This window comes from Zosterops lateralis (genome assembly GCF_965231275.1).
Source record: "Zosterops lateralis genome assembly, chromosome: 1".
Taxonomy (NCBI): Eukaryota; Metazoa; Chordata; class Aves; order Passeriformes; family Zosteropidae; genus Zosterops; species Zosterops lateralis.
In genome coordinates, this window is record NC_139762.1 from 28773274 (window position 1) to 28795706 (window position 22433).

General features: G+C 39.1%; 1 protein-coding gene across 1 annotated transcript; it reads left to right on the forward strand.

Annotated features, from left to right (window-relative positions):
* Positions 1-442: 442 nt before the first annotated feature.
* On the forward strand, positions 443-16988 carry TMEM106B (transmembrane protein 106B). The gene is made up of 8 exons (XM_083864943.1): positions 443-548; positions 3617-3838; positions 6340-6403; positions 7683-7842; positions 8641-8781; positions 8881-8930; positions 10446-10499; positions 11226-16988. Exons 2-8 carry the CDS (start codon positions 3619-3621, stop codon positions 11362-11364), a joined length of 828 nt encoding a protein of 275 aa, XP_083721069.1. The 5' UTR covers positions 443-548; positions 3617-3618; the 3' UTR covers positions 11365-16988.
* Positions 16989-22433: the final 5445 nt, after the last annotated feature.

Below are 22433 nucleotides of genomic sequence, written 5' to 3' on the forward strand. Positions count from 1 at the left end.
GTGATTAAACAATTGCATGGGCTGCCCTGGGAGGCGGTGGAGTCACTGTCCCTGAAGGACAGGGAAGGTGTTTAAAAAACCTGAAGGTGTTTAAGGAAAGACTGGACGTGGCCCTTGGCGCCGTGGTCTAGCTGACATGGTGGTTCGGCCATAGGTTGGATTCGGCGATCTTAGAGGTCTTTTCCAACCCAGATGATTCTGTTAATAAGATTCTGTACCTCGGCTGACAAGGAAACCCCGGATGGAGCTCTGCCCCTTTTAGTCCCACTGCCACAAAGCGGGGCTGCACGACCTCCCTATTCCCCTTGACCCCCCTCCCGGGCACGGACCGCCCCGCACCCCTCGGGCCGAGGACCCAGGCCCTGTCCCGAGCCAAGGCCCGCCAGGCCCGGCCCGGCCTGGGGGGGGCAGGAGAGCAGCGCCCCCGGCCCCGCCCCGCGCCTGCGCACACGCGCGATCCGGGGCTCGGCGCCGCCGCTGCGTCGCTGCGGGAGCTCCGGTGGTGCCCCTGAGCCGAGCCCGGCCCGGCCGCGGAGCCCGCGCCGCAGGTGGGGACGGAGGGGCGCTCCGGCGGCGGGCGGGGCTGCGGGGCGCTGGCCGAGCCGCGGCCGGGCGGGGGTCGCCGCCATCTCTGGGCCTCGGCGGGGCCTGGGCAGGCCCGCGGCGGGGCGGGGGGGAGCTGGCCTGGCCTGGCCCGGCCTGGCCCTACCTTGCCTTTCCTTGCCTTGCCCTGCCCCGGGACGGCTCCCGTGCCGAGACCACCCCGCGGTGGCCGAGCGGGGCCCGGGGCCGGCCGGGCAGCCCGGCAAGCAGCCGAGCTCGCCGGGCCTTGGTCCAAGCCTGCCGGCTGTAAACTTCGCCATGTTTGTGAGAGCAGCGGGCGCTGATGGACGAGAAAATCCCTAAATCCCAGGATTTTTGACTCCTTTATTTTGGCAGCGCCCGCCTCACCGCTCAGGCAGTATCGACGTGGGTCTGTAAAGGGTCGTGAAAGGCAGCGCTGGTCGTGCCCACCCGAGCTGGACGGGGCTGTGGGTGCTAAATCGCTGCCTTTCCCTGCTTTGGAGGGGCTGGTGAAGTTCGCGGTTAAGGCACAGCTGATGAGGCAGACGGTAGTTGCGAGTCGAAATCTTTTGCTGTACTGAAAAAAGAGTAGGTTTGTAATCTCAAGTTTATATGTTTGCGTATGAAGAGTAAGAACACCAGCCGAAGTTGCTGGAGAAGTATAAAAATTTAGTTTGACTCTATGAAGTTTCACTGAGTTTATAAACAAAGTCTTTTTTCCCCTAGTGTTGCATGTAGCTCAGGATGTGGTGGTTCGGTCTGTCTTGTGACACTGTTTGGGTTTGTCCATGGGCTGCATTGCACAGCACGTCGAAGGGTGTGGTCATAAACAAAAGCCACTTGTCACAGCATTTTTAATTTACTAAACTCATTTTAACAAACTGTGAATTCACGGAAACCCCAGATAAGTCCAAGGGGAATGGAGTGTAACATCATTTGTGAGGGAGACTGGATGAAAGCAGAGCTATTCATGAAGTAGGATTTCTGACTTTGGTGACAGTAGAGAAGCTTTGACATACGGAGATGTTATATTGTCAGAGTTGTTACTGTTTAGCCTATAAGTGCTGGATAAAAGAGCAACATGTTCTTCATTTGCGGTCAGCTGTAGGCTAGGGGAAAAAACACGTTGGTAAATCCAATTTTGCTTGAAGGTGGTTCTGTGTTTTCCTATTTGTGAACTGAGACATTTCTCCCTGGTCTCTGGCACCATTGAATTCAATTATTGAAGCTCAGGTACAGTTGGCATTGAAGGATGCACCTGCATTAGTACTTTAATTCAAATAAAGGATGTGCTCTTGAAAGAGTTCCCAGTCATCCTTGCCTGCTGCACTTTGGTTCATGTCACAGTGTGATCAGGGACTGTGTGAACTTTTCCTTCTGGAAAAAGCTAAAACTAGAAGGTGCACTTCAGTTGTCTGTGGGCATTGGATGTAGTTGGATGAAGTGGTGGCAGAACAGCACGATCCTTAAGCTTTCAGATCTATAATTGTGACAGCTATTGCCTAAGCTGCAAAACTCAAGTTCCGTAGCTTGAAGGCTGTAGGTCAACTGCAAGGAGAAAAGTAAACAAAAACCCCATGTGAAATAATTGTCAACAGTGTCAGCAGCTTTTTCAGGATTTTTTTTTTTAATGGCTCAGTAGTTTTAATTTTGAATTAAACAATTTCCATTATTGAATGACTCCTAAACTTAGAGTGTTTAAGAAGTGCTGTAGCAGCACAAGGGTAAATAGCTTTCCTGCTTGTAAGGGTTTAATGACATAAATGAAAAAAATAGTCCTGCACATTTGCTGGGGCAGTAGCTGCGACTAGTTGGTATTTGTTCATGCTTTCCTTCTCCCACATTCCACTAGCCTTTGTGGCAATGTAATGAATTAATGCTGTGATTGCATTGCCATCACTGTATTTGAGATATTTCTGTTCTGTCTTGAGTAGTTGGTTTAAAATATTCCAACTTATTTTCCTCTTTTTATCTTCCTCATAGGGCTTCCTTTAGGGAACCAGCATGATAATTCCTAGCTGCCACTCTAAAATACCTCTTAATGGAGAAAAAAAAAGTGGAGTTTTGCATATTCTTTTTAAATCATGCAGTTCCTCAGAACACTGATGAATTGAGTGACTGCTGTCTCTGTGTGTTAAGTAACTAAAATGGGTTATGTGGATAAGCTGGACAACTAACTGCCATTGCTGTAGAGGTTTATTTTTTTTTATCTTGGAGGGGTTTTCCCACATGTTACAAACTGGGGAGGTTTCTGCTTAGTGTACTTTTTTACAGACTTTAGTTTCAAATGCTCTGTGTTTCAAGGTATTTTCAGTGTCATGGCTGAAAAGCTACAGTAATGAGAAAAAATGAAAATACACATAGTTAACAAAAATGCTTTTGTGAGTAATACTCTTTTTTGAACAAGTCTTTATAAATGCTACATATTGGTAGCTGCTATGTTTAAGTAACTTCCATTTTTTACTTGACTTCCATGTGAATAAGTCCTCTTTTGAATTAAAGAGAATCACCACTTTAAATACCAGACTATTTATATTTCTAGCATGGAAACTAATAGCCAATCTTATATTCTCAAAACAAGTCCAGGCTAAAAAATTTACTAAAACTGGGTCTGTCATGTGTAGAATTTACTCAAAATTGCTTTCTATGGCCCAGTCGTGATTTGTTTTTGTTTTTTTTTTTAATAAAAAGAATAATAAAGAATATTAGTGTGCTGTGTTAAAGCCCGTACAGTAACAATCCTTTGAAAAGCTGTTGCAACTTTAGCCAGCAGTTGTACTGTTCTAACTTTAAAGCCTCTCATCGATCCCCTTTCAACCTGTGCATATTGGAGAATCTGAACAAAGTTCCCAGTTAATTCGGGTTCTTTACAGTTTGGGGTTGACTCCAGCTTGACAGAGCCTTAGAGCTTGCCTAGTCTTAAGGGATCTGAACAAAGAACTGAGTCTTGTCAGACTGTGACCACAGACTAACAGCTACCTGGTGCAGAGGAAGAAACATAAGTCGTGTTTGAATCATTCTTCCTAAAAACTTCCTTCTGACTTTTTTTTAGACATGGGAAAATCACTTTCTCACCTGCCTATGCATACATGCAAGGAAGATGGCTATGATGGGAGCTCAGTGTCTGATAATGTGCGGAATGGTTTGGTTCACTCAGAGGTGCACAATGAGGACAGCAGATGTGGAGATGTGTCGCAGTTTCCCTATGTGGAATTCACAGGAAGAGACAGTGTCACCTGCCCAACCTGCCAGGGAACAGGAAGAATTCCTCGAGGTAAGTTTCCTTGTTTATTATTTTTATTTCTTTTTTTAACCTATACATTTACATCATAACCATACCCAGTTGTAATAATTCGTAACAAATAGCTTTTTTTCAAGTCAAGATAAAGTTTTCTCATCTTTTTGACTTTTTTTTTAGCACTAAGCGTTTTGTTACTCTAGAAGTGTGTAACAAATTGGTTCAGCTGTTACACCTTGGCTGTTACAAGTTGGGTCTCCTGTTGTCTGTACAGTGCAACTGTTTCTTCCCCCTCAGCTTAGAATCCACACATAACCTTAGCTTTATAACTTTAACTTTCAAGTTAAATTAGCAAACCTTTAGTTTCATGACATTTTATTGCATCTCTTTTAACTACCTATTTTAAACTATTCGAATCAATACATAACTGCAAAAATGGCTGCAAATACAGAGATAGAAAAGTAGACCTGGGCTGCAACACCTCTTCCCTGATTCATAATGAATTTTTTTTTTTTTTGTCTTCACAGCTGCAAATGTCCCTCGTTTTCCTTTATCCTCCTTTTGTCCCACTCTTGTTTGCTAGGTGGATAACTCCAGCTTGGAGTTGATAATATGTAGGTTCTTTGGCTGCCTCAGGAAGGAGTAGGCTATACAGCAATAGTCTCCTTATCTAACTGTTTTGTTTGCTTTGCCCTCATCCTTTGCTTTTCCTCTTGGTAAAACATGCTGCTTTGTCTTGCTTCTGTTCTAAATGATAAGCTACCTAAATATTTATGAAGAGACCCATGAAAGCAGAATGTGGGATATCTAAAACCCAGCAGAAGGAGAAAATGACAAATGCAGTGGGCCAAGGCACAGCCTTTGCTTCAGCTGTGGGATTTTCCCTTCAGCTGGGGAAGAACTGATGAGATGTTTTCATGTTTGAGTTTGCTTTTGCCAGGCCTCTTATCCAGAATAGATTATTGGGTGTGAAAGTTTTTGGAACTGATTTTGACCAGCAGCTCAGGAAACATGAGTGATGTTTGTACTATGTTGTCCTTCTACATGTGCCTCAGTGAGATTAGGTTATGATACAGTTCACAAACACTTGCATCTTGTATTTCAGTGGTTTCAAATACCATAGGAGATTTGTGTTTTAGCTGTTAAACTTTCTACTACGATGTATTCTTAGAATACCTCTGAATTCAGCAAATTTGACACCTGGAAAAGCCATGAAAGTAAAAATTACCTCAGCCAGAAAGGGTAAAGAAGTTTGTTCTGTTAACTGGAAATACTTGTTAATATCAGTAGCGTGTTTTACTCAAAGTGCAGAAATAGCTTTTCTCAAAATGCAGAAATAGCTTTTTCCATGTTTGGAGGTCATTTGAGGGGAGAGGGGAAAAATTAAGAATGACAGCATGACTAGCATGACTATAATTAATACATTATATGATGGCAAAACTATAATAAATCCATGAAATTATGTTTTGTTACTTGGACAACTTTAGTTTTTTAGTGTGATATATGAAAGCAGGACTGGGCTAATTTCTTCAAAGGTTGAAGATGCTTCATTGAAGTAGAAGTGAAAATGCAAATGTAAATTGGTACAGGCTTTTTAGAAGGTTGGTGTTTTGCATGCTATATATGCTTGGTTAGCATGTTTTGCCTAGCTTAGTGATTCAGTGTAGAATCATTGCCAAGTGCTTGATTAACTAAGTGGTGATTTGATCAAATTTTGCATTTGGCTTAAAAATTGCAGATCTGACATGGCCTTGAGGCCTCTGTTCTCATACAGTTCCACAACAAATAGCAAAAGTTCTACTGGCAGATGTAGTAGATGTATTTTCAACTGCTCATCCATGCATGTGCTCTTCTGCTGTTAAGATACCTCGTTGAAAAGTGCTGTCTAGTGACATAACTTTCATGGAGAAATTCCAGTAATACTTACTTTAACTTCCAGGGTGCTGCAGTCAGCAGCACCATGATAAATATGGTTTTATATACTCCTGATTTCCAGAATGCAGTGTATGCATAGCTTGTGTTGCCTAGATCACATGTATTGATGGCTCTGGTTGTTTCAGTTTGGGCTTGTTGTTTGTTGGGGTTTTTTAACCAAACCTGACCTCTGCTTTTCAGAAGAGTACATGCAGAATGCCTTCTGGGCCAGTTCTTACTGCCCAAGCTTCTGGATGTTTTGTCCCAGGAGTTCATAGGGTCTGGCATAGAGAGCTCTGGCTGTTCTACATCTCTTTTTCTTCAGGAAGTGGTGCCAGAGGCAATACTGCCTCTGGTCATGTGTGCAGCACAGAGGCAGAATTTATTGCTGTCTTGGTTCTTGTGGACTTGGTGTTTTTTCATCTTGATGTTGCATAAGCTGTTCTCTATTTCAGAAAGTGACATCAGTAGCATTCGACCGGGGTCCTTATCTGGAATTTCAATGTTTATCTTCAGTGTTTATTCTTTGATGCCACTAAGTTGTAATGGGTACTCTTTGTTTAAAAGAACTGCAACAACGCTTACTCTTTGTTTAAATTCTGAAAGGGTGTTTTTGTTTTCAGGGCAGGAAAATCAGCTGGTAGCCTTAATTCCATACAGTGATCAGAGACTGAGGCCAAGAAGAACGTAAGTCAATAGCTGTTTGTGATACCTGAATCTACAGTTAATTATTCTCTTCTAGTTAAAATTCAACAATCCAAAGGAGATAGCAATAAGAACAATCAAACAAAAGTGACTGGAATGCTTTCTTGCATTCATTTTTGGAAGAACAGGGCTTGTGGGTAATATCAACCTTAGCCTCTAACTCTTGGACAGTTATTTATTAGCAGGTGTGCACACTTCCATCACAGTACATCTTAGCTAAATACAAAACTAAGGAATACTGTATGACCTATTCATGTACATGTGTACAGTAATGATGTGAGTATGTCTCAGTCTCTGTAGCATCCTAATTGATCTAAGCAGACACATCTTCACTGTTAGCGTTTGAGTTAATCAGTAGCCAGTACTACAAAATAAGTCACCTAAAATTAATTTGTAACATTCTTATTTTTGCAACTAGAAAAATCAACAATTTATGATACATTATATTTAATTTTTTCTAGGATCTGCTTAGAGGGTTCACTACAATGTTTTGGTTTTTACTTCATTTTTTGTTAATGTTTTGATATTTTTGTAGTAAACAGAAATGAGAGCCAGAAAGAAGAAATTTATTAGCTTCACATAATACTGTTCTGGATAATATATCTCATGTAACAGTAATACGAATGTGAAACATATTACTCTAGTGTTCAAATCTTGACAAAATTGGAGCTGAAGCAGATCTTTTTATTTGTGGAGGGTTTTTTATTATCTCTCACATCACTACTACCACCCCACCCTCCTATGCAAGCACACACACACAGAGTCACACCCTTTTGACTGTGGATTTCCTCCTGCTCCTTAGCTGAAGTCCTATCACTTTCCCTGGAAGTCGGGTTTCTCTGTCATAAGAGCTTTATTTTGCATTCTGGGTGTTGTTTTGTGAGACTTCCACAAAATGACAGCAGTTGTGCTATAAATAAATGTTAAGAGGAAGTGGATTTGTTTCAAAGCACATAAATATTTACCTCTTCCATTTCCCTTTGAAAGTTACAAATCTTGGGACAACCACATGATTTGAAATGCAATTTCTGATGCAAAAGTAATGGCTGTTTAAGACATAGCCATGAAGTGCAGCATAGGATTTTTTTTTTCTCTTTTTAGAAGCTAATGGAAGCTAGGAATAGACTGGATTAGTTGCATTGACTAGTCCTACTCCTCATCACTTAAAAGAAAATAATATGTCACTGTTTTTTAATGTGCTTTTGACTCTGATATGTGCTTTTTTTTTTTTTTTTTTTTTTTTTTTTTTTTCTCTCTCCAGAAAGCTCTATGTGACTGCTTCTGTAACTGTGTGTTTACTACTTTCTGGGCTGGCCGTATTTTTCTTGTTTCCTCGCTCGATTGACGTTCAGTACATTGGTGTGAAGTCCGTATATGTCAGTTACGAACAGGAGAGGCGGATAATCTATCTAAATATTACAGTAAGTCTGACTGTTTGGGTGTTGGTAATGCATAAATGCAACAGGAGATTCTGCTTGGAGAGTTTGTATGTAGAAACTGTGGTCTGGCTGAAAAGCGCAGCTAGTGCCTTAAGAGCTAGAACAGGCGACCAGTTTGAAAAATGTAACTGAGCCTGCTGTGGCTGGTTCCTGTAGCTATAGCTGATACAGGTGTAGCTGCAAGCTGGCACTGGATCTTCTGTTTTCAAGGGAACAGTAACTTTGGAGTTCTCAGTGTTACTTTTGGAATATGTCTGAAATGTAGTATGTGTATGTAGGAATACTGTTTTCTACTGCCCTGGTATTATGCCTCCGTCAGAATTTGTGTTGAGGAAAAATACTTTCTTATCCACATTGTAACTTAAAGGAGCTTTTCCCACACAGTTCTTTATTTCTTTGTAATGACCTTGATACAGATTGCCTAATGACTTTTGGTAGAGTTCTTCATTTTAAATAAAGCGAAGCTGCTGTGGGAGAAAGAGGCAACTTGATAGCTAAGTTACCTGGAAGGAATAATTGAGGAGAGGAAGAAATGCAGTATTTGAAGGGCTATTACCAGGAAAGTTGTACAGAAGTTTGTGTTACTCAATATATTCACTAAACAACTCAGAAAGGAGTTAAATGGTGGTACATGACCCCGCTCCTCTCTGCATCCTTGCAGGCAAGAAGATTTACCTGCAGAATTTCTGCTATTACTGTCTCATGCAAAAGATTCAAAATACTTGCTCATCAAGGTACACAGAATGGATAGCTGTTACTGTTTTGTCTTTGCTTTTTCAGAACACACTCAATATAACGAATAACAACTACTACTCTGTTGAAGTAGCAAATATCACAGCCCAAGTTCAGTTTTCAAAAACAGTTATTGGCAAAGCACGGTTAAACAACATCACTAACATTGGTCCTCTGGATATGAAACAGGTAAGTAGCTTAGGCTTTCAAAGTTAAACATGTGTTAATCTTCATATATAAATCTACTTATTTGTGTTTTCATTTCTTTTTCATTGTGTTCTTTTTTAGATTGATTATATGGTGCCCACAGTCATACAAGATGAAATGAGCTACATGTAGTAAGTGTCCTCATCTGTAAATATCACAGGGATCTTAGTAAAAGTTTCAATGGTGTTAAAAACAACTTTTTCCAAAGTCAGCAGGAATCTGTTTGAAAAGATGCTGGGGCATTTTCTTTAAGTTTAATAGTACTGCAAGATAGGTAAACAATAATTCCTTGATTAGTTTCATATAGTGGCTTGCTGTACCTGGCTATAAACCCTTTAAATGGTATTTCTGTTACAGTATTTTAGGCCTCAGCACTAGTTAGGACTGCTGCTTTAGGGGGTGAAAGTGCAGGTGTGTTCCCCTAACAAGTTCTCTAGTAACTTTCCCTCAATTTCCTTTGCAGTAGAAGGAAATTTGTATTTAGTGGTATGCAAATTAGACTTTTCTTCACACATTGTGTATACAATGGAAAGCAGTATTTACAGCCTGCCCTTTGAGTGTTTTACTCATAGCTTCTGAAAGTTCATTCGTCCAGCAGACTGTTACCTCATTATGTCTTGGTCAAAACCCCCAATTTTTGTTCCCTTACACTGAAATCCAGACTGAACAGAAAGAGCTAACTGTTGAGACTTCAGGTCTATGTGCAGTTCTAGTGGATGGCAGCCCCTTTGGCATGGGAGGAAACCTTATGGCTTTGAACTGTTGAAATAAAATGAAATAGGTGTGAAATGCCAAGAGAGGCACAAACTTTGAATCAACAGAAAATGTTGAACCTTTGTCACCTTTTAAAAGTATGTAAGTTCGCTTTATGTAAACACTGAATCTTGTGAATCTGCTCACTCTTTGGATGTGTGAGGAATAAAAAAACTTCATAAATAGCCTTCACAGAACTCATTAATTTTCTTACAATTTAGATGAGCTGAGTTTACTGACTGTTTATATCTTATTTTTGTTGGTGCAGGGGGAAAGAATGACAAAGGCATGCAAATATTGTAGGTGGCTGCCAAGTACTCTTACTGCACTAATGACATGCTTTTCATTCTAGAGCTGATAAATTTGTAACCAAGAGCAACGATTTAAGAAGCAGGGGTTAAAAGTATGCACTTACACAGTGCTCTTTATGACGGGTATGTAGACCTGTGTCAGAAAATGTGAGTGAAAAGGTTATCGTGCAGGATAAAAATAACCTTGATTTTGCAATCTCTGTATGTTGGTTAAAGGTTACTTTGCATAATACAGAGGTGGATGAGTGCAAAGCAAAGGTGGCAAAGTGATTCAGACAGGATGTAGTGTCTCGGGTTAGATTCTGGAGTGAACACTTTCTAAAGACACTTCTGTTGGCAGGCATTACATGAAAGCAAACATATGTGAGGACAGTACCTGTGAAAGTAAGACTATGTCTGTAAAAATGGGTCTAGGTGAGCATACAGTCTCTGCCAAATGATTCTGTTGCCATTGCCAGCAACTCTGTAGTCTCTGTATATACAGACAGCAGAATTTCCTGTTGAAGCCAGAAGTCTTGCTTTTTAGATAATTACCCTGGCAAAGTTTGATGTAAATCTAACAATTTTTCTTCTTTTTTGCAGTGACTTCTGTACTTTACCATCTATCAAAGTGCATAACATAGTGGTGATGATGCAGTAAGTATGTTAGTCTTCCTATGTGTGAGAAACAACTCCAGAAGCCATGTAATTCTCATTAAAATAATATTCAAATACTTCATCCTGGAGTCTTTGCATCATAGATGAAATTAAGTCAACTTGCTTTCTAGTGTAGTAGCTTTATAGTTATAGAAAGTGAACTGTGTCTTTTGACAGGTTCTGGTGGTGTACAGACTGGATTGAGAATCTTTGTTACTGTATCTGCTCTGTAGCTGGGCTGTAGCCTTGAGCTACTGATGTCTCAAAAACTTTAAAATTACTTTGTGTATCAGCCACTATTCAAAACTTCCTGAGATCTTTGATCTTGAAGGAGTTCCTGGCTTTAGTACTCTGTCAGAGACTGCTTTTTGTGACGTTGCATAAATTTCAGGATGGTGGGGTCTTTCATTGGTGAGGGACAGGGGTGTGTCTTTAGACTAGATATAGCATGGCTTGTAGCTTGTCTAATCATTTGCTTTCTTGTCACGAACAAGAAATGTTGTTTGTAGTGGTAGATACTACAAGTAAACCTCAGCTTTAGCATCTTTAAGAAAAGGAACCAGATGTCTCTCATGGAGAAAATCTGTAGTGGTAAATCAGTAATTTTCTTAAATTTATTTAAAACATATTTTGTTCCAAAACTTTTTCCTTAATAACCCTAGTAATATAAACACAGTGATTTCTAGAGTAGGAAACTCAAAATCTCTTCTCTTCTGTCTTTTTAAGGGTGACAGTGACAACCTCATACTTAGGCCACCCTGAGCAAATATCCCAGGAGAGATACCAATATGTGGACTGCGGAGGAAACACGACCTACCAGCTGGGCCAGTCAGAGTATTTAAATGTCCTTCAGCCTCCACAGTAAAAGCACCTGTTGGTTGGTGTGGAATGACTGCTGTTGGTGCTTGCAGAGATCCTCTGGATAGAGCTGGTGTTACATGGAGTGGAGAGTACATGTGATGTACAGCATAGCAAACATGGAGATCTGTACACTTTAGATGCAAGGAGGGAAAGGTGCAAATTGTAAATAGGTGCACTTGTTAAATGTTGTGTTTTCCCCTTCTGTTTGCTTTCTGTTACTGTAAGCACTTCTGTCAAATTGTGTGGTGAGGGAAGAGGGTGAATATCAGATTCTTGAGCAGAACTGGGACTTTTCCTTACAGTGTGGTACATCAACTTAGAGTAACTGTGTGTATGTCTGTGTTTAGGTGCAATATGTCACTAATGAGCATTTTTTAAAAATAATACTCATAAATTTTAAGTTTATGTTTCAGTTCCTGGTATTTGACAATTGAAATTGCAGTATTACTACTTAAATAACAGGATTATTTTGAGGTGTCTGGGTATGAAACTCCTATTAGTAACCCAGTGGCAATAGTTCTTTATTTTGAGGTTCTACACTTCATTTGCTATCCATGATTAGAGGTGACATGCAGTCTGTGAAAGCCAGGAAGGCTCTCTTGGATGACACTATAGTTGAATGTGCAGTTTCTAGAATCTGGCATCTTTTCATTCATATTCCCTCTTGCTACCTCTGGGTTGTTATAAGGAGAATAAATATTGTTAGATCTAAAGCTGAATTTAAAACTAAACAAGAAACAACCCCCACAACAATTACTGACAAAGGAAAAATACAAGACTCTAGAAAATGAACAAGACTTTACCAGACTGTTTTTTAGTAAGCTTTTTAGGACAGGTATTAAAATCAAGATTGTGCAGTTAGAACTAGGTGGGAAACTTTGAGCATGGGTTTGGAGAGCTTGGTGTAAATTTTTGTGATTTTTACTGTTTTAATATGTTATGTACCTAAGCAACATTTAAGGTTAATATGCTGGGTTGTCTTCATTTCTTGCACAGGCTCAGTAAGCAAATGTATTAGTTATCTGTACCTCCAGAGCACTCAACAGTCACAGCAAAGTTATGTAAGGGAAGTTGAAGCAATTCTTTCTGTAGGAGTAAATGCTTATGTAATTGTGAGATTACTGACTGACAGCATTAAATAGTTTCTGTAGCACAGTTTGCACATGCGAATTTCTGGGGTAATTGTCAATCATGATGATTATAAACTTTGGGTCCAAAGTTGTTTGATTCCTGAAGGCTGACTGTTTGGAGGGTTAACTTTTTAATTAGCTAGATGAAGTTTCTTTTATTTCTGAATTAGGTGAGATGCAGCTGAAAGAAGATACTATTGAGGCTGTTGCATTGTAATGAATAATGTATTTTTTAAAATAGCTATTATTGGTTTTATGCTTCTTGTCTCCTGGAAATAAGCTACACAAAATGAAATGGCAATAAACTCAATAGAAAAAGGCTTCTGAGTAACTTGCCACTAACAATCTCTGATGCTCCAGAACTTCAGTGAAGATACATGTCTACATTATTCTTTCCTTTGCTAGTCTCTTTTAGATGGACCTAAGGGGGTGGATGGGGAAAAAATGTGGGTGATGTAAGATTGATTTAAAAGACATTAAGTAACCATAATAATCCCCCCCACCCTCCTCTATTTGAATTGCTATGAGCACTTATTCTGAGAGTCTATGAAAACTTTAGGGACCTCAACTATCAGTTTCATATAGTTGTTGATAAGACCAAGACTTTATCTTTTGTCTTTAGACAACTTCTGTAACTGGAGTAGTTTGAGATGACTTATTGTAGTTATATTCTGAAGACTGTTCTTGATTTTGGGCCCTTAAGGGTAAACATTCTTTATTACAGTTCACAGTCATGAGGGAAACTAGTTCACAACTGACTCACCTTTCTAGTGTTTAGATGAGGTTCAGTTCTGTAGCTGCTAAAATGCATTCATAAACTTATCTGATAGCCTGAAAAGATACAGGTGATAACTAAAGACCAGGAGAGTGGGAAGCTGGCTAGAAGCAGAGACATAAACTCATGATATCTTTTGTAGAAAGGTATGCTAATAATGGAGAGTAGAGAGAGAATATTCTGGTTTAAATTGTATCAGAACCGAAGTCAGCCAGCAAGTGACACAGGCTCTTCTAGGCTTAAATATTTACACACTAGAATGTTGGTTTTGTTTGGGAGTTATTGTTTGTGTTTTTTTTGAAATAGAAAAAGGAAACAGCTATAGGCAGATAGTTATGTTGATTTAAAACAAAGTTTTTCTTCCAAAGATGAAAAGTAATCTAAAATAACAGGAATGGCACAATGATCAAATTATTTGGTGACAGTAGTGAATGCTGCTTTTGAACAAGCATGGCACAGGGAAGTTACACTTCATGCAATGTTGAGACTCAAACCGGCTTTTGAAATTTTGGTGGACATGCTGAGCAAAATCAATACTTAAATCAGTTGTTCTTAACTTTGCATGAAGTGCTTGGAATTTGCTGATTTAAATTAAAGAATTGAGTGGAGTTATTCTTACCATATATGTGTCGGAAGGGAGAAGATAAGAACTCAGTTTTTTTAATCTAGGATATCTAAACATTAATTTGGGATAGATTTACTGAATAATGAAGAGTTCTTATCTTAAGAAACAAATTGTGGGTTAAAGATCCTACTGAATTCTCAAATTAAGCCAGTAACAGGAGAATAAAAGATTTAAGGTTCCAAGTGCTAATATTCCCTTACACAACTGTCAACATATTACTAACCAAATAAGGCAAGCATTTCAGTATATATACTGATTTTAATATAACATCTCATCAGATAAGCAGGTAAACATCTGTGTGAATATTTAACTTGTACTTGCTGTATGTGACTGAGCTTGGACACTTGCTAAAGGGAGTAAGGGAACTCACTATTAACTTGTATAACTTTGTGAAAAAGGTATCAGTATAGATCTAAGTACCAGACCTTTCATTTCTCACGTTTGTTTTATCGTGATCTTAAAAAAGGCAAGCCTTTCAGTCCAGTTGTAAATCAATAAATATAATTCTGTCCAGAAAGTTGGCTTGAAAAATTACAATTTTTTCCTGGTTTATCTTATGTGTGTCTTCTGAAGTGATTCATATTCCACTTGTAACTTCTTCTAGTCTTCAAACACTATCAAATACCTTTTTACTGGTATTGCAGTGTGTTTCTTTCTTGTGGAATTCTTTTCACTTGAATACTTTGTAGCAATTCCTTTACCAGAACCTGCTGCACTTTAAAATGGAAGCTCTGATAGTTATTTCTTAAAACAGTAAGAAATATAGCCCAGATGTTGCACTGTAATGGCACTGTTGAAAATCAGCTTAATGTGTTCTGTTTAAAAATAACTGTAAAATTTCAAAATTTTAACTTAAGTAAGTATGGAACACTTAAATGCATAAGAATGATGACTATTTCACTGTTAGAGAACAAAATTATTGTACATTTCAAATATACTGCTTTAAAAATAAAAGAGTGAATAAATAACCATCCAAGACCAAAACCATCAAAAATCTAACCATCAAATATCTATTTGGAGAGATTTAAAAGGAAGCACTCTTACTAAAAGATGAAATACTTGACATTCTTAAATTCCTGGTGTGGGAAAAAGCCTGTAGAAGTTCATTCATAATTTCTTTACTCATCTCAATGTCATGGGGATGGTTGCCTAATTTCTAATCTTTTGTGAAGATAAACCCTGAGTATCTTTTTCCTCTGTGGTATAACTTTGAAGTTCTTAATGCACTTCTGATGTGTGCATGACCTTGATATTAACAGTGTAGTGTTTATATTTTGCAACCTAATGTTGGCAGATTTGAGTACATTTTAGTCGACTTTGCTTTAAATTGTCCTTGAAGTTCTGCAAGTGAATATATTTTTTCATAGTAATGCATTGCAAACATGCCTGGGCTTTTTAGCATGTGGTATATAAAGGGAACCATTTAAACACTGAACCTCTAAGTGCTTGGATTGAACCATGAGGGTCTTTAACCTGACTGAAGTGTTGTTGCCCTCATGATGGAAAGGATGGTGCTTGGAGTGGTATGAGAGAAATTTCTATATTCAGAAAATATTAGAAGAGAAATAGTGTTATTTCGTATTCAGCATTTAAGGCTTCCTTTCTTTTTTTTTTTTTTCCCCTCCGTTTTTGGGGGGTGGTAGTTGTGTTTTTGTTTTTCTTCCCACCCTCCTAATCTTTAGCAAGACATCTGTCCCCAGACAACACCTTCAGAAGTGGGTGACTTGTTGTAGAGTTGGGCAGCTGCAGGAAGGTTCACATCAGCTGAACTGCACTTGTAGAGTGAAGAGATGAGAAAGACTAACAATGGTAGCTCTAAGAACTAATTTTTTACTTGCCTGTCTAACAAAATGCAACAACCTTAGTAATGCTTCCAGGCTCTCCACTACTGAAAGGGAAGGATACATAATGCAAATGCAACCAACATACTTCAGCAACTACTTGCAACCAGCAAAATATTTGTTACTGATGGCCCTGGTCATGCAAAATTACTCATTTTTTTTCTTTTGGCCTAGAGGAGGAGGAATAGATCCCAGCCAAAAGATGTTGAGAACCATTACTTGGCTGTGGCAAACACCCAGTGTTTGTTCCACTTCAAAAGTCACCTTCCTGTTTTATGTTTAGCTTGGGAATTCTGATCATTACCTGAGGGATATTTTGGCGTAGTTCTACCTACAGCTTTTGCCATGTAAATCTGCTTTTCCATGGGTAGGCAGGCCTGTTGGCCAGGAAGAACAGCCTGCGGGGGATCTGCACATTTCGTGTGGAGTGCCCCACAGTCTAGTGGGAGACTGTTGAGTGGGAGTAGCATCCTGATCCTCATACTCTCCTCTTCCAACCATCACAAGGGTCCTACAACTTGGATGCATGTGTTTCCTGGGTACTGAAACTGCTTTTGCTTTGCATGGGCAGGGATGTGTAGTACCACACATGTAAGTGTATTATGGTGCCTGAGTATTTTGGGTCTGACTGACTGTGATTTAGTTCTTTTGTTTGTTTTAAGGAAGCAAATTTAACTGTTAACTGCTGTTAACATCCACTGTACAGAGTGTGCATATAATAGCTTGAGATATGTATAGAAATACTAATGAGTGATAACTATTTTTGTAACTTAAGATGTTCTTGTAACTGTGTAGCAAACAATCTATCCAGTAAAGCATGATAAACACTATAGAAGTCAAAGAGTATTTTGGAATGACTTGTAGGATACAGAAGCTATGTTAATGTAAGCTAACAGGGGTGCAAGGGATATTGTTATTCAGAGGTTCAAAATCTGGACCTAACTGCATTCTGAATATGTTTCTAGACAGGATTGTTTGACTTAAAGAATGATATTAAATTTTCTATTTAAAAAGCTTGGATCACATATATCTTTTTTTCTTAACTGACTTAATATTTTTCTCCCCTTCTTTCCTGTCTCCCACAAGTTTTCCCTCTATCTCACCATATTTTCCCACTAGCTTTCATGTATTTTCAAGGATATTACTTCAATTTTTGTAACTTGGCATTCCATGATGTGAAGACTTTGCAATCTACTTTTTTTATACTATGTTTTATTGTGTTAAGTCTGTAATAAACTTGAGTATCTGAAAGCTGAACACCATGTGTGAATGAATTAGTGTTGTCTGACTGAACTACTGAGATAACTGAGTTCAAACTTGGGCTGTTGGGGTGGGTTGGCCCCTGCCACCAGGTGAGCCATTGCTTATACGCTCTTCCAGTAGGATGGTGGAGAGAACTGGGACAAAAGCAAGAAAACTTGAGTCAGGATGAAGACATTTTAATATTAGAAGCAAAGTTGTGTGCACAAGCAAAACAAAATAAATTTATTTCCTAAATAGCAGGCAGGTGTTTACAACAGGAAGACAAATCCCATAACCCTGATTAGCTTTCCTTTTCCTCAGCTTTTATTGCTCGGCATGATCCCATATGGAATAGCCCTTTTGTCAGCTGGGAGCATCTGTCCTGGCTGTGTCACCTCCCAGCTTCTTGACCATTCACAGCCAAGGCCCCACAGGTTTGGGCAGAAACAAAGGGGGAAGAGGCAATGAAAAAAGAAACCTCTGGTGCTGTGTGACCACAGATGTTAGCCAAAACAGTGGTGTGTTATCAGCACTGTTTTATCCACAAACCCAAAGCACAGAGCTGTGTGGCTGGGATGCTCTAAGGAAAATTAACTCTATCCTAGACAGACCCAGTTATACCTATCTGCAAAATTACTTTAAACCATTCTTGCTGAAACACCTGAACCTTTAAAAACAAGGCAACAAAGAACATGACTTTGGAACATTCAGAACATTTGTAATATTCAAATGGTACAAATAGCCATACACAGATGTTTTGGAACAACTTAGTGGGATATTTTAATGTTTGTCCTGGAGAAACCTATTGTATATTCATGAGTGCTACACTAGTTTTCTGGTTTGAATAACAAATAGGGGTCTTTGTGTGTAAGGGGGGTTTATTTAAGCTTGTGAATCTCTTTAGAAAGGCTGGGGTTTTTTTAAACTAAGTTTAGATGAGCAAATAACTACAGTCATGCTTGCTATTTTATTTTTCATGGAGTAATTTTTCTATCCCAGAGTTGTCATAACTATTGTCACAATTGTCCAAGCCCTGTATGGAGCACTGTAAATGGGAGAACAACAACCTTTAAGCACTACTTTCCTTTGTTTAGATAAGAGCTTGAAGAGATGGAAAGATCTGCATCTGTCTTGTTCTACTGATCTGTAGTTGGATCAACAGAAATATACCTTTAATGGTGAACAGTTCTGATTGATCCAAAAACTTCAAACTACATGATTTGGATTTCTTTCCTGTGTTGTTTTTTTTTTTCCCACTCAAAGCAGGTAGGGGACAACAAAGGTGAAATTCTACCACGTAAATTTCAAACACCACTTTGCCTGTCTGGAGAGTATAAAGAGCATTAGAAGTGAATAAATGCACTGACAGATAAAAATAGATAATCAAATATGAATTTGGACAAATTTAAAAACCCAGAAATTCTTACTCTGGAACACCCAAAGCAGATGATTTTGAGATCTAGCTACTGAAAGGTCTGACATCTTGAAATAGACTTGTTTCAAAGACCTAATTGACAGAAATTTCTGAAAGATTTTGAAGTTTCCCTGGCTGTCTGTACATTGCTTTCTTTTTACTTCTCAAAATTTCATAGACATCTCAGTATAACTGTGTAACTGAGTACATACTTGGGATGTGGTTTTGGGATATGTTCACCTGAGAGTACTCTGGGTACGCCGGTTATGAATGACACTAATTGCCTTCCAGTGTAAAGATGATGTCTATCTGGCAACTTAAGGAATACCAAATCACACATTTAATTTTGCTAGAAATCTCTTGATGTCAGACAAGGTGAAGATCCTGCTACATTTCTGTTGTGATTTTTTTTTTTTTTTCTCTTCAGGAATCCTTGGATCTTGAGCCTCACAGCTGAGGTGTTTTTCCTGTGGATGGGTAGCAGGTGCCACACAGTTTAATGACCTGTCCTGGGCACTGTGGAGCTGACCTTGCTCCATAATGGAGCTGCTTTTCCATGAACCAGAAAATCACCTAATGCAGGAAAAGCCGAACTTGATTAAGGAGCTTTGGCATCACCATAATGTAACATTTCACTGACTGCAGTTATGGATACCTGGAAGGTAATGATGTATGCCATACTTGAGAGGTTTTTAGGAAGTAATGCTTCTAGTAGCCCTAGCAATACAGTTGAGGTTGTGAAATTAATGTAATTTGCCTCAGTCTGTCTTTTCTCATGACATTTATACCACAAGACTCTTGTTCTAATACTAGTCAGAGGAGTGATGTAAGTGTTACCTGTATAGATGGTAATATTTTAAAAACCAGGTAAAGAACTACTATGTTTTCATGCGTTTTGGAGGCTTATATCCCACTAATGTATATTATTTCTTAATTATTAAGTCTATCTCAACTATTTATGTTAGTGGCTATATGCATTGAGATCCATACCCACAATAAACCTGTGACCAAATTTTACATTCAGTGTGTTTAAACATGTCGAGACAATCAATGCAACTATTTCACCTTCCACACTGACACTAAATTTATGAGCTTTTCATCACATATGCAACAAACTGTTAAAATAGGACTTAAAACCCCAAAATATTGCCGCAGAATGTAGATTCTAAAACTCATACCATCTACAACCACTTTTGCTTTCTGCCAATCCAGAGATGGGGCAGAGTTGCTATTTCCGTGTCCCTTTTAACACACTATGTAACCTGGCATGTCCCCTGTACAATTTATGATCAGGAGAGGATCCTGTCTTCTTTAGTGTTTCTAACATCCTCTGTGGCATTCTGGGACCCAGCTCTTCAGTACTGGTAAATATTTTCAGGGGTTAGGGCTGAAATGTTGCCTTGTAGACTTCCAGAGGGCCAGCAGTGTTCATGGAGGACCAAGCAGATTAAAGCCGTATTTTGAGTCCTGAAAGCAAATTAAGCTGTTTTGTAAACATACCTGATGTCTTGCTCCTACAGATGGCTACCAAGCTTGCCTTTGGTTTGCTCTCACTAAAAATGCAAAATAGTAGGACAAAAGGAAGCTAAGACTTAGAAAAAAATTAAAATGTGCTAATCTTATGTTGCATGCTGTCAACTATACTGTTTGATATGCTAATACTTGAAAAATCCTATTTAAACTGAAAGCTGGGCTTCTCAAACATGGGAGGGATTCAATTTCCTTCTCAAAAGAGCAGTAGAAAAGCCGAATACAACTCAAGGTTACTTAGTAACCTTGATGAGACCAGCTAAACCCAGGGGAAGGTGTGTACAGGGTCCTTGATTTCAAAAACAGAAAGAAGCCCCCTGGCATCTAAGGCACCCCCTAAAGAACCCTAACAAACAAACAAACCCCCACCATTATAATTAACAATTTATTTGTATATACCACTATATATATAATTTATAGTTCAATCTGAGGCATCCTAGTTTTTATTGCGGGGGTGAGGGAATGGGCTGTAGGGGCTTTTTTAATATGGAGAACTAATATGCCAAGGTGATCTGGAGCTGCTGCCTTCCCTCCATCAGTGATGCCACGAGCCTGCAGCGTGTGCCAGTGGCAGCAGCCTCCTCAGTGAGATGGCTGTAGTTCAGGTGATGCTTGAGGAGCTGAAAAGTGCTCTGAAGAAAAAAACGAAGGTTAAAAGTGCATTTGTGCTTCCCAGCCCTTCACTGCCCACGCCACTCCAGTGTTTAAGTGCAGCCAGAAGCAAAAACAACCTCCCAGAAAAGAGCAGGACTGTCCTGGTTAAACTGTTCAGATGAAATGGACTTTCAGTCTAATAAATCCGGTATATGGCTTTAATTCTGAATGTGTAATTCTGAAATACTCCCACTCAGAGGTCTGTTTCAGATTTTTAAATGTAAGAGATGTGAATATGTGTTAAGTGAGCAGTGGAGAGAATCATGTTGGTGCTGAGACATTTAATTTAGTGAAAGGTCATGAGCAACCCCTGTTTGTGTCTGTGCAGCTGGATTTCCACCAGATGGAAATGGCAGATGCCTGGCCTTGCAAGGGCATCAGCTGCTTCTCCCAGTACCCCTTGTCCAAAGCTCTGGAATGGCAAGGGACCAGCAAGTGAAGAATGAAGCAGTGAATTTGTGATCCCCAGGCAAAAGGAAAGGTTTTGGAGAAGCTTTTCTACTACTGAGAAACGTGTTTTAGTTACAATTTCAAGATTACTCTAAAAGAGAGTAATACTTTAATTCCCTGTAAATTGACATTACTTTATATCCTACTGAAACCGTGACCCTTGGCTGCCTCTGATTTCAGTCAGTATGAATTTTTCCTAAGTCTAGACCTCTGCAAGGTCAGTGTAAATCTATGGGAGAGGATGGCACTGGCACAGCAATTATCATTATACCAACATGAATGTAGGTAGAATTGGAGAAATGTGTGTTAGATACAGAGGTGGTCTGTGAGATACTCTGTTCATTCTCTGGACTAGGAAAACATGGTTAAGAGATGATCTTGGTTAAAAACTGTAGCTGTAGACTCTGTCCCAGGAGCACATATGCTATTACTGGGGCAGCTCCATTACTTTCTCCCTCTGCATGTGTCCTTCAACAGTGTCAGAGACATGGCTTTAAATACATGTTGTGTTAGAGAGTATTAATATGTAAATAATCTCCTTTTCATTGTGCAAATGTGCTTTCTTGGTGTAAATGTCTGATCCTGTCCTTCGTGAGATGTCTTCATCAGTTATTTGAAGTACATAAAATCAAGATTTAACATCAAAATGTACTTTTTGCTCCTACCTAAGGAAGGAAAAACAATTGCGCCTGCTCAGACTGTTAGAGTTTTACCACATTATCATCCTTAGATAGTGACTTGTTAACTGTACATTGAGAAACCTATCCCAAATTCAGTCTCTAACATATGCCTGGGAAAATCTTATTTCTCAGACATGCATTCCTGTGTCATTTTTAGCACACTCACATAGTAGACTTGAATTTTGTATGTAGTCATTTATTTTAAGTCAATCATATCATATTGTTTAATGGCTTGGACCCAGCCCTCAAAACTAAGAAATTCCTGAATTCATTCCCAGACTCTTGAATTGTGACTTTTAAAAAGCAAACTGCCGTATTGTGAAAATGTAGATATTCTTACTCATTCATTACAGAGAGACGGATTAAGATGTAATATTTTCAAGACCTGTATGTTAATCATCATTATTAATGTGAATCAGAATATGAAAAGCAATTTTCCTATTGTATGAACAAGACCATATTTAAGAATTACATGTACCAGTGTATCTGGAGTGGCATCTATTTTCTGTAGACACTTAATTTTGTAAAAAATGGGTATATGCTCCAAGAAATAGCCTTGGGTGAATGAGTTATCCCTTCATAGTTGAGGAAGGGAAAATTCACTGGAAGGGTGTAAAAGTTTAGTGTAACAACAAATGCAGTGATCAGGTTTGTTAGCATGTCAGATGTTCCTCCATAGTTTTTACATCTCTTAGGCACTGCAGAACATCTCTGCTGCTGCAGAATATATCT

Coding starts and splice junctions, on each gene's coding strand:
- TMEM106B (XM_083864943.1), top strand. CDS start 3,619: ATGGGAAAATCACTTTCTCACCTGCCTATGCATACATGCAAGGAAGAT. Junction 6,404..7,682: donor AGACTGAGGCCAAGAAGAAC/GTAAGTCAATAG, acceptor TTCTCTCTCCAG/AAAGCTCTATGTGACTGCTT. Junction 10,500..11,225: donor AACATAGTGGTGATGATGCA/GTAAGTATGTTA, acceptor TGTCTTTTTAAG/GGTGACAGTGACAACCTCAT.